At 41.5% G+C, this 12769-nt stretch overlaps 1 protein-coding gene across 3 annotated transcripts in view; it reads left to right on the forward strand.

Moving 5' to 3' along the window:
• The window catches only part of ALG5 (ALG5 dolichyl-phosphate beta-glucosyltransferase), a 45936-nt gene extending 33786 nt beyond the window's left edge, over window positions 1-12150 (forward strand). For all 3 annotated transcript variants that reach the window (XM_037800268.1, XM_037800269.1, XM_037800270.1), the window contains 2 exons: window positions 10200-10285; window positions 11890-12150. In XM_037800268.1, coding sequence (XP_037656196.1) covers window positions 10200-10285; window positions 11890-12005 — 202 coding nt within the window. In that variant the 3' untranslated portion in view covers window positions 12006-12150. The remainder of the gene's footprint in view (window positions 1-10199; window positions 10286-11889) is intronic.
• Window positions 12151-12769: the final 619 nt, after the last annotated feature.

Consider the following 12769-nt stretch of genomic DNA (forward strand, 5'->3'; position numbering starts at 1 on the left):
CTGATGGCTTTTTTTAATATATAATTTTTAATCTAGTAATATATGTACAACCTAAAATTTCCCCTATTTTTTTTTCTTTTTTTATTGTGGAATATAACATATAGATATAAAAGAGATAACTTTCAAAGTGCAATTTAACAAGTAGATAGCCAGTCTCAAAGAATGTTACAGTTTTACAGTTTCAGTTATTTCCTTATGGTGAAATATAACATATATACAGAAAGGTGATAACTTTCAATGTATAATTTAACGAGTAGTTATAGAGTGAATATCAAAGAATATTACAGATCACAGTTCCACCACTTCAGTTCTTTCCTTATTGTGAAATATAACATATATGCAGAAATGTGATAACTTTCAAAGTACGATTTAACAGGTAGCTACAGAGCAATTGCAAAGAATGTTATGGGTTACAGTTCCACCATTTCAGTTCTTTTCTTCTAGCTATTCTAATACCCTAGCAATTAAGGAAAAAAAATTACCTAAAGGTTCAGTATTCATAATCCTTTCTTAAATTCTATCTTGTCTGTTGCTACCCCTTCCTCTAGTTTAATCACCTTCCTGATATTCAGGGATGTCTAGGCAGTGATCACCCTAACTCGTTCATGTTGAAAAGGGGTATCAACGTTATGGATAAGGGGGAGCGCATCTGGTTGATGTTCTTGAAGAGGCTGTTGCCTCTGGGTTTGGGGACTTATCTGGCTTAGGAACACTCTGGAGGATTTAAGTTTCTGAAATACAAACTTAGTGCATGAAACTTTATTATAGAGTCTCAGATATGTACAAGGGTATTCTTTAGGGTTTTCAGGACTACTGTTGATTTGGGGCTTGTCCTACTGTGGCCATTTGGCATATCTAGGTGAAGCTTGCATAGGAGTAACCTCCAGGACAGCCTCTTGACTCTATTTGAAACCTCTTAGCCACTGAAACCTTATTACCTTTCTTTTCTCCCTTTTGGTCAGAAAGACATTCTCAATCCCTTGATGCTAGGGCCAGGCTCATTCCTGGGATCCAGTTCCCACATTGCCAAGGAGACTCATTTGCCTGGGAGTCCTGTCCCACTTCAGGGGGTGGGTGATGAATTTATTTGCAGAGTTGGGCTTAGAGAGAGAAAGTCCACATTTGAGCAACAAAAGAGGTTCTCTGGAGGTGACTCCCAGGCATAATTATAGGTAGGCTTAGCCTCCCCTTTACAGCAAGGCTCAAGATTGAGGGCTTGACTTATTAAGTAGGAGGTTCCTAATTTCACATAGCATATATTCTGTCCGAGATAAACAATCAGTATCTCACACTATCTTCACCCAATTGTACAATCATCATCACTCTCCATTCTAAACAATTCTCAAGACCCAAAACACCCAGAAGCTCTCTTCAGCCCTAAATTATTTGTCCCTAGTATTTGTGTAGTGCTAGTAAGGTATACCTATTAATTATAGTCCCCAGTATGCAATAGGTGGTTTTTCCCATATACCACTCTGTTCTTAACTCTTTATACTGGTGTCGTACCTTACAAGTACATCATGCAAGCTCTTATTTATATTTGTACTGCTAATCTGTGGGATTCATACCTTTAAACAACCCCTTTCATTTATGTCCACTTTCAGTGCAGCTCTGATACTTATAATCCCGTCAACAAACAAACATCATCCCTATCTATCGCCGTACTTTAAACTCACCCTCATTAACACATCTAAACACATTAGGTTATCGTTCCCCCTTCACCAGCTTCCATCCATCTCTAGGTCCCCCATACTCTATATTATAAGACACTGATTTTACATTGTTCAGGGAATTTATAGTAGTGGTAACATACAATATCGCTCCTTTTGGGTCTGTCTTATTTCACTCAGCATTATATCTTCAAGTTTCATGCCATATGTTTCAGGACCGTGTTCCTTCTCACTGCTGCATAGTATTCCATTGTATGTATATACCGCATTTTGTTTATCCACTCGTCTGTTGAAGGACACTTGGATTGTTTCTGTCTCTTGGCAGTTATGAACAATGCTATGAACATAGGTGTGCAAATGTCTGTTCATGCCACTGCTTTCGGTGTGCAAATATCTGTTCGTGTCACTGCTTTCAGATCTTCAGGGTATATACCAAGTAGTAGAATTGTTGGATCATAGGGTAACTCGATACCTAGTTTTCTGAGGAACCGCCAAACTGTTTTCCACAGCGGCTGTATCATTATACATTCCCACTCGCGATGAGTAAGAGTTCTAATTTCTCCACATCCTCTCCAGCACTTGTTGTTTCCTGTTTAATGGCAGCCATTCTTATAGGTGTGAGATGGTATCTCGTTGTGATTTTGATTTGTATTTCCCTAATAGCTAATGAAGATGAACTTTTTTTTCATGTGTTTCCTCTTTTTCCTCTTTGGAAAAATGTCCTTCCATGTCTTTTGCCCCTTTTATAATTGGACTGTTTGTATTATTATCATTGAGTTGTAGGATTTCCTTATATATGCATGATACCAGTCTCATCAAATATACAGTTTCCAAATATTTTCTCCCATTGAGTTGGCTGTCTCTTCACTTTTTTAACAGTCTTTTGAAGCACAGAAGCTTTTGATTTTGAGGAATTCTCCATTTATTTTTTCTTTTGTTGCTTGTGCTTTAGGTGTAAGGTCGAAGAAGCTACCTCCTATTACTAGGACTTGAAGGCGTTTACCTGTATTATCTTCTAAGAGTTTTATGGTACTGGCTCTTATATTGAGGTCTTTGATCCACTTTGAGTTAATTTTTGTATGGGGTGTGAGGTAGGGGTCCTCTTTCATTCTTTTGCATATGGATATCCAGTTCTCCCAGTCCCATTTGTTGAAGAGACTGTTCTGTCCCAGTTCAGTGGATTTGGGGGCCTTGTCAAAAATCATTTTACCATAGATCTGGGGGTCCATTTCCAAACTCTCAATTCAAGTTTGTTGATCAATATGTCTATCTTTGTGCCAATACCATGTTGTTTTGAACACTGTGGCTTTATAGTAGACTTTAAAGTCAGGAAATGTAAGTCCTCTCACTTCATTCTTCTTTTTTAGAATGTTTTTTGGCAATTTGAGGCCACTTTCCCTTCCAAATAAATTTGATAACTAGCTTTTCCAAGTCTGCAGAGTTGATTGTTGGAATTTTGATTGGAATTGCATTGAATCTTTGGATCAGTTTGGGTAGAATTGATATCTTAACAATGTTTAGCCTTCCTGTGCATGAACACAGAATATCTTTTCACCTAATTAGGGCCCCTTTAATTCTTTTAGTAACGTATTGTAATTTCCTATGTAGAGGTCTTTACATCCTTGGTTAAGTTTTTTCCTAGGTACTTGATTTTTTCAGTTGCTGTTGTTAATGGAACTTTTTTCTTGATTGCCTCTTCACTTAGGTCATTACTAGTGTATAGGAACATTACTGACATATGCACATTCATCTTCTATCCTGCCACTGCTGAATTTGTTTCTTAGCTCACGTAGCTTTGTCATCGATTTATCAGGATTTTCCAAGTATAAGATCATATCATCTGCAAATGATGTCAGTTGTACTTCTTCCTTTCAGTTTGGATACTTACTTCTTTGTCTTGCCAGATTGCTCTGGCTAGAACTTGTAGCACAATGTTGAATAACAGTGGTGACAGCGGGCATCCTTGTCTTGTTCCTGATCTTAGAGGGAAGGCTTTCAGTCTCTCACCATTGAGTACTATGCTGGTTGTGGGTTTCTCATGTATGCTTGTTATATTGAGGAAGTTTCCTTCAATTCCTACCTTTTGAAGTGTTTTTATCAAAAAAAGGATGCTGAATTTCGTCAAATGCTTTTTCAGGGACTATCAAGATGATCATTTGATTTTTCCCTTTTGATTTGTTAATATGTTCTATTACATTGATTGATTTTCATATGTTGAACCACTCTTGCATGCCAAGAATGAACCCCACTTGGTCGTGGTGTATGATTCTTTTAATGTGTCTTTGGATTCAGTTTGCAAGTATTTTGTTGAGAATTTTTGCATCTATATTCATTAGGGAGATTGGCCTGTAGTTTTCCTTTCTTGTAGTGTCTTTATCTGGTTTTAGTATTAGAGTGATATTAGCTTCATAAAATGAGTTAAGTAGTTTTCCATGTTCTTCATTTTTTTTGAATGAGGTTGAGCAGGAATGGTGTCAATTGTTTTTGGAAAGTTTGGTAAAATTCCCCTATGAAACCATCTGGCCCTGGGCTTTTATTTGTAGGTAGATTTTTGATGACTGATTGGCTGGCTCTCTTTGCTTGTGATTGGTTTGTTGAGGTCTTCTATTTCTTCTTGGATCTGTTTCTTCTCTAGGTTGTTGATGTTTCCAGGAAATCGTCCATTTCCTCTAGTTTGTCTAGTTTGTTGGCATACAGTTGTTCATAGTATCCTCGTATGATTTTTTTAATTTCTGTGGGATCCATAGTAATGACCCCGCTCTCATTTCTGATTTTGTTTATTTGGGTCTTCTCTCTTTTTGACTTTGTCAGTCTAGCTAACAGTTTGTCAGAACCCACTTTTGGTTTTATTTAGTCTATTATTTTTTTTTGTTCTCCAGCTCATTTATTTCTGCTTTAATCTTTATTTCTTTTCGTCTGCTTGCTTTAGTGGTAGTTTGCTGATCATTCTCTAGCCTCTTCAGTTGTTTAGTTAGGTGTTTGGTTTTAGCTCTTATCTTCCTTTCTGATGTATGCATTTAGAGCTATAAATTTCCCTCTCAGCACTGCCTTCGCTGCATCCCATAGGTTTTCATATGTTGTGTTCTCGTTTCATTCTCTAAATATTTACCTGTTTCTCTTGCAATTTCTTCTGCCCCACTGGTTTTTCAGGAGTGTATTGTTTAACCTCCATAGATCTGTGAAAGATCTGGTACTTTGGTGGTTATTCATTTCTAATTGCATTCCATTATGGTCAGAGAATGTTCTTTCAATAATTTCAGTCTTTTTAAATTTATTGAGACACATCTGTGCCCCAGCATGTGATCTATCCTGCGGAACGTTCTATGGGCACTAGAGAAGAATGTGTATCCTGGTACTTTGTGATGTAATGATCTATATATGTCTGTTAAGTCTAATTCATTTATCACATTGTTTAGGTGCTCAATTTCCTTATTGGTCCTTTGTCTAGGTGTTCTATCCATGGAAGAGAGTGGTGTATTGAAGTTTCCCACTATTGTTGTAGAAATGTCTGTTGCTTCAGTTTAGCCAATGTTTTGTCTCACATACTTTAGAGCTCATTGATTGGGTGCATAAGCATTTATGATTGTTATTTCTTCTTGGTGAATTGTCCCTTTTATGAATATATAGTGTCCTTCTTTGTCTCTTATGACACCTTTGCATTTAAAGTCTATTTTGTCTGATATTAGCATAGCTACCCCTGCTTTCTTTTGGTTGCAGCTTGTGTAGAAAATTTTTTTCCGCCCTTTCACTTTCAGTCTCTTTGTATCACAGGGTCCAAGATGAGTCTCTTATAAACAGCATGTCAATGGGTTATACTTTTGAATCCATTCTACCAGTCTGTATCTTGTAATTGGAGAGTTTAATTCATTCACGTTCTAAGTTATTCCTGTGAAGCGAGTTCTTGAACCAGCCATCTTATCCTTTGGTTTTCAATTCTCAGATCTATTACCCACCCACCTGCTCTTATTTTCCTGTAAGTTGCCCTTACTTTTTTTCTCAGCTGATACAGCTCCCTTTAGTATTTCTTGCAGGGCAGGTTTCTTATTAACAAGTTCTGTCAGCATTTGTTTGTGAAAATTTTGAGCTCTCCCTCAACTTTGACGGAGAGCTTTGCTGGATAAAGAATTCTTGGCTGGCAGTTTTTCTCTTTCAGAATCTTAAACATGTCATGCCTTTGCCTTCTCACCTCCATGGTGTCCCATAAGTAGTCAGTACTCAGCCTTATGTGATTTCCCTTGTATGTGGTGAATGGCTTCTCTCTTGCTGGTTTCAGGACTTTCTCCTTCTCTTCAGCATTTGACAGTGATCAGTGTATGTCTCAGAGTGTGTATTTGGATTTATTCTATTTGGTGTTTGTTGGACTTCTTTGATTTGCATATTTATGTTATTTATAAGGGTTGGGAAGTTTTCCCCAACTGTGTCCTCAAATACTCTTCCTAGCCCTTTACTCGTCTCTTTTCCTTCTGGGACACCAGTGATTCTTATATTGGTGCACTTCATTTTGTCCTTCATTTCCCTGAGATCCATTTCAAATTTTTTTTTATTTTTTTCACCATTTGTTGTTTTGGGTGTTCACATTCAATTAGAGACATATCCACTGATTCATTTATTCTTTCTTCTGCCTCTTCAAATCTGCTGTTGTGTGTCTCTAGTGCATTTTTTATTTGATCTACAGTGCCTTTTATTTCCATAAGATCTGCTATTTTTTTTTATTTACTTTTTCAAATTCTTCTCTATGTTCTTCTGAAGTATTCTTGATGTCTTTGGCCAACCCATTGAAATTGTTTTGGAGATTTATATAAACTCCTTTGATTAATTGCTCCAGATTCTGTGTCTCTTCTGGCTTTTTAATTTGGTCATTTTGGTTGTCTGTATCTACTTGGGTCTTCACATGCTTCATGATTTTCTGTTAGCTTCAGGGCATTTGCTTATCTTGATAATGTTATTTTTAGATACACAGGACTATTTGAGCACTTACCTATAATTTGGCAGAGCTACAGCTTGGTGGAGTGGACTTCCCTGACCTACCAGCAGATGACACTCTTGAGCCTCCTCTTACCCTCAAGCCAGCTCTCCCCCAACTTCGTCTCTGTGCTGTGTAGGGCCCAAACCCGGTGGAAATCCAATCAGCTCACCAGTTCTCCATGTGCACTGGGGGCTGCCAGCCCAGCGGGTGCAGTGTGGCCCTGTGCAGTTTGGCAGGGAATCCATTTAAGGGCACTGTGGGTCTGGTGATTCCTGGGCCTCCAAGTGGACCACTCTCGAGCTGCGGGGCCGTGTGTCTCAACCCCTAGCTCAGATGCACCACAGTCCCTGTCCGCCACGCCCCCATGAGCCTCTGGGGTTGCAGGGGGGCTCCTGGCATTTCCGTGTGGTGCCCTTGCCTCTCCCCTCCTCTCGCCTGTGCACAGAGCGGGCTTCATGGAGGAAGAGTAAGTGTGGTTACCAGAAGTCCACTGAATCCCAGGTTCCCTCACGGGCGCTCCCAGCCACGTGGCAGTGAAGGGTTATCTCCCCAGGCAACTACTGAAATGGGTGCATGGGGATGGCTGCTGCATCCTGTGCCTGGCATCCGGCTCAGCCTCCAGTCCCCATGGTGCACGTCTCTACTGTGTGTTGTAGGGCTCCCTCTCCAGCTGCTCTGGATGCCTTCTCCCCTCCTCTAGTCCCTTTCACGGAGGAGAAGTCTACTCTGCCATCTTCCCGAAGTCCCCTAAAATTTCCCCTTTTAACCATTCAAATATGTAATTCAGACGGGTTAGTTACAATCACAATGTTTTGCTACCATCACCACCATCCATTACCAAAACTTTTCTGTCACTCCAAAGAGAAACTCTGAATTTAAGCATTAACTCCCCACTCCCCACCCCAGCTCCTGATAACCTGTATTCTAGTTTCTGACTCTACACATTTGCTTATTCTAATTATTTCATATCAGTGAAATCATAAGTTTTTGTCCCTTTGTGTCAGCCTTATTTCATTCAACACAATGTGTTTTCAAGGTCAGGAATCAGAATCTTGAGGCTCGTTGTTTCCACCACCCTCTGGAAGATTTTTTCTCCTCGGTGTTTTGAAACATCACGATCCTGCCTTGAAAGGCTTTTCCCATTTGTGGAGTACACGGTAGGCCTCTAGCTCTGGAAACCTGTCCTTCAGTTCTGAGAAATGGTCTTGGATCATCTTTGTGACCAGCTCCTCTCTATTTCCTCTGTTCTCTCTCTTTCTTAAACAGCTGTGGGACCTCCTTACTGATAATAATTTTATCTTCACTCTTCTGGTTTGGTTCTTTTGAGGAGATTTCTTCCATTTTGTCTTCAAACCCTTTTGAATTTTTATTTCAGCCATCAAAATTTTAATTTCCAAGAAGTCTTTTTTTATTTTCCAGTATTCTGTTTTTAAAATATCGCCTATTACGGTTTCATGACTGCGGTGTCTCCCACTGGCTCTTTCAATGTCTCATTTAAACTTTGGTATTTTCTCCTTTCCTGCACTGTTCCTGTTTCCTCCAATTTTTGTTTTTCTTTTTGTTTGGTTTTGCATTAAAGCTTTTTCCTCAGATGTCTTTGGAAGCTTTGTGCATGGGCAGAGCCTCTGGGGGCCTAACAGACCTCATCACAGGTTATTCTGTCTGGGCCATTTTCTTGGGAAACTCCCAGCTGCCGTCTCTTTCCCTTAGGCTGGTCATTGTCACTAGAGTGGGGTTCTGCCATCCCCTGCCCGCAAGGAGTGAGCCTGGCAGCCCACAGTCACAAAGCCGCCTGGGGGGACCCCAAGGGGAAAGGAGGGGGGGCTCCCTGGTCAGTGAGACCTTCACTTCACCCTGTGTGCTCAGCAGGGTGCCCTCCCCCTTAACCACGTCTGGAGCTCCTCCGTCCAGAGCCTCTCAGGTGCGACCTCATCTTCTGAGAGGAGCTCATCGGGTGGGAGAGAATCACTGGGTCCATTTCTTACACGGATTTTCAGTGAGCCCTTCTGGGGCTCTAGCGGGAATTCGGGAGGGAGCAGTAGAGTACATGTGTACCTGCCATGTTGCCGTGTTTAACATACTCTTTGTTCTTAATGAATGTGCCTCTTAGTGAGGTAACAGCTGAACCAGAAATTCAGTAACAAAAGAAAACATGGTGGCTTTGCCCACCCCCATTTTCAAAACCAGGTGAGCCCATCTTAGTTGGAAAAGAATCCTTATACTGCTTCTCTGTAATAGAGTCGTGGTTTCAAATTGTATCTACACCAAAAAAAACATGTTCTTAAATTTAATCCACTCCTGTGGGAGTGAACCCATTGTAACTAGGACCCATGATGAGGCTACTTCAGTTAAGGTGTGGCCCACCTCAGGATGGGTCTTAGTCCTCTTACTGGAGTCTTTATTAGTGGAATGAAATTCTGACAGAGAGAGAGGGCCACGGAAACAAGAACCTGAAATCAACGAACCCAGAAGAAAAGGGAGGGACCAGCAGATACCGCTGTGTGCCTTGCCGGGTGCAGAGGAGCCCAGCGTCGCCAGCAGCCTCCAGGGTTAGCTTTAAGTAGCTGCTGGGTGCTGCACTGCCCAGAACAGCACGGGAAGGGACAGGACAAGCCTGAGTATTTTCGTTTCTTCATTGCTAAAGCAAATGCCATGCAATGGGTTGGCATAAACAGGAATTTACTGGCTCATGTTTTGGAGGCTAGGAGCAGTCCAAATCAAGGCATCATCGAGGCAGTGTTTTCTTTCCGAAAACTGGCCCTCTGGGGCTGGCTGCCGGTGGTCCTTGGTGCTTGATTTCTCTGTCACATGCAGTGCACATGGCGGCCTCCCTTCTCTTTTGGGTTCCTTTGACCTGCAGTTTCTTGCTCCCCATTGCTTCCTCTCTCTCTCTGATTTCATTCCACTAATAAAGTACTCCAGTGATAGGGTAAGACCCATCCTGATTGAGCTGGGTCACACCTTAGCTGGTGGAACCATCAAAGGGGCCTACTGTAATTACAGAGGGTCCACACCCCAGGAATGGATTCAGTTTAAGAACACGTTTTTCTGGGGTACATCCAGCTCCTAACCTCCACACGTAGCCCCAGCAGAGGGAGGCTGTTTTCACAAAAGAAACCTTGGTCTTTTGGAGGCAGAAGAAAGTAATCAAGCAACTCTCAAGTGACCATGAGCATCCTCTCCTAAGGCTTTTCAGAGTTCTGTTTTGTCAGCTCTCTGAATCTGTTGAAAATGCTCATTTTCTGTACCTTGAGCAAGCTAAGGCTAGGATTGAAAACCATCAGTCTTGCAAGTTTTCAAGGTTAAATTTTCTCCTGGAGCCCAAGAGGCTGTTTTCCCTTCTGAGAGTTTCTGGCTTGGGATAGAGATAAATTATTGTATTTTTCTTGACGCTTATGAACTGTCAGCTTTTAATCATTTGAACTTAGGTACCTCTGACCTTCAGTTTTACAGTGTAAGCTTCATATCTGCCATGTGAGCTTCTTTAAATCATGCCAAGGTAGAGGTTTAATGACATTCTACTGTCTTTTAAAAAATAAATATCAATATATTTTCTATTTCAGGGCATTTGATGTAGAACTGCTTTACATAGCACAGTTCTTAAAAATTCCAATAGCAGAAATTGCTGTCAACTGGACTGAAATTGAAGGTGAGTATATTGTTCATGTCACAGCTGATCTTAAATCAGCCGAGAGGCCGGACCGTGCAGGTGTCCAGTGGGGTCAGCTGGCTGCAGTCTCTCTCCCGCCCCTCCTGCCCGCTGGCGTCCAGCTGTCTTCTGCCGAGGCGGGTTCCCTGGAGAGCACTGCCTGCTGCTCTCCTTCCACTCTGGCCTGCTGCCCTCTGAATTTTGTCGTTCTTTTTCTGGGGTCTTCTGTTGGCCTGTGGTCCTGGCCAAGAGACTTCCAAGTGAGGAGAGAGGTTGGTGGTCTTCTATATCAATTCTGATGCTTTTCTCCCCATTTATTAGCATTGTGTTGTTTCACCACTCAGTGGATATTAGTTGAGTGCCTACAAACCACTGTGCAAAGCTCACCAAGGAGCTAAAGTTGCTTCTACTCTAAATGTCCACAGTCCATTCAAGACCAGTTTTTAACTGTTATATGCATCTGTACATACACCCAAAATTTTATACATCTCTAAGAGCAATGATAATTAAAAATCTTGTAATTCTTAATGATTCCTGTTCACAAGGCCTTAGACAGATCTGGTTGGATAGAATTTAAAATACAGTCTAGTTTTCTCCTTTGCTCATCACCACCAGCTGGGCTCTCAAGCGACATCTCCCCTCCCTCTCAGAGCCCCTGTTGCTCCAAAACCTCAGAAGCCAGTTTGGAGAATATACAAGCCATGTAAGCTAGAATAATTTGAACCTCTTGAGCCTTGCTGAGTCCAAATTGATTGCAGAAACTGAACTGATGTCCACAGTGGCTGCCTGAGTCAGAGTGGACTGGGAGGAAGGGGAGGGGGCTACTCGTGGAGCGCTGACCCCTCGTGGACCTGTGCCCCGGGCAGACCTTGGGGGAAAGGAGGCAGCTGTCCACATTTATGTCACCCGCTCCTGTCCACAACCAAGACAGTCGTGTCGCAGTGCGAACGGTAGGACATCAGTGTCCTCATTTGTGATGAAGATAATGGGTGTCCCCTAATTAATAGTAGAGAATAAGGCTGACGTCTCCCAAGCACGGTGGTGGCAGTGTTTTCAGAAGAAAGCTGCATGGTACGTTCAGAGCCGTGAGAAAGGTCTTTTCCGTAGAATGAGGTATAACTGAAGTGGCAATGGCGGCGTACGCCTTCCTCCTGACAGGACGTGTGGGGCAGGCAGAGTTTGTAAGGATCCGCTCTGGTGTGCGGGTCAGAGTTAGTCCGGTACCCGTGTGGCCTGGCGCAGGGGCCTGGATGGAATCTCTTAGGTCTGGGCGCCGAGTTATTTGGAGTCTGGTTTCTCCGGCCTGCAGTGAGCTGCGCTCGGGGAGAAGCTTTTGTGGTAGGCGTCCCTTAGATTCGGGCCATTCGAGATGTTCACAGTTTAGATCCTGCGAGTGTCAGTTCAGTACAGGATGCTTGGTTTTGGTCTCTGCTTTTCAGCCTTGAAAAATTTTAATTCCTGTATCCATGATTTAAATAAAATTCAAATGACTAAAGAGGTTCACAAAGGTCATGTAGACCGACTTCTAAAATATAACTTTAAAGTGTCATATTTTCCCCGAGTTAATTTAATTTAATATATTTTTTATTATTTCTAAATTGCAGGTTCTAAATTAGTTCCATTTTGGAGCTGGCTGCAAATGGGCAGGGACCTCCTCTTTATCCGACTTCGATACTTGATGGGTGCCTGGAGGCTTGAACAAACCAGGAAGAGGAAATAGGCCATGTGCAGCTTTTGTATTCTTACGCATCATCGTCACATTTCATTTGAAATCAAAATTTTAAATAAAGCTGAAATAAACCTATTGCCAATGTCTGCCTTTTGACAATTTTAAAGAATAAACTGCCATAAGTAAAAAAATTGTATACCTTTTTTGGACAAAAATAGTTCTGTTGTTTTTTAACCCTTTAGTTAGAAATAATTTCAAACATACAGGACAGTTGCAAAATAATACAAAACCCACACAGAAAACGCCATCATATCCCCACCCACATGCCTGGATCCACCAACTTTTAACATTTTGCCACATTTACCATATCATTCTATCTATCCATCTGTCAATCCATTCATCTTATCTGTCTGTCTGCTTAACTATTGATTTATCTATTTTCTAAACATTTAAGAGTAAGTTGTATCATGTTCCTTGGATACTTACTACCTCCATGTACATTTCCTAAGAAAAAGGATATTCACTTACATAACCACCTGTAGTCAGCTGGAAAGGCACATGGCTGGCATGTGCTTGCTCCCAGGTTGCATTTCAAAATGGCATTTTCCAAGCTTCTCTAAGTGTCAGCAACAGCGACAGTGTGGGCCTGTGTGGACTCCAGTAAACTGATCAGGACTCATGATGAATGGGGGGGCCACACCGCCATGGAAATAATGTAATCAAATTATCACCTACAGTTGGGTGAATCACATCTCCATGGAAACAACCTAATCCAAATATCCCACAAGATTGGATTAAAAGATCATGGCTTTGTG

This window comes from Choloepus didactylus, chromosome 12 (genome assembly GCF_015220235.1).
Source record: "Choloepus didactylus isolate mChoDid1 chromosome 12, mChoDid1.pri, whole genome shotgun sequence".
NCBI classification, from domain to species: domain Eukaryota; kingdom Metazoa; phylum Chordata; class Mammalia; order Pilosa; family Megalonychidae; genus Choloepus; species Choloepus didactylus.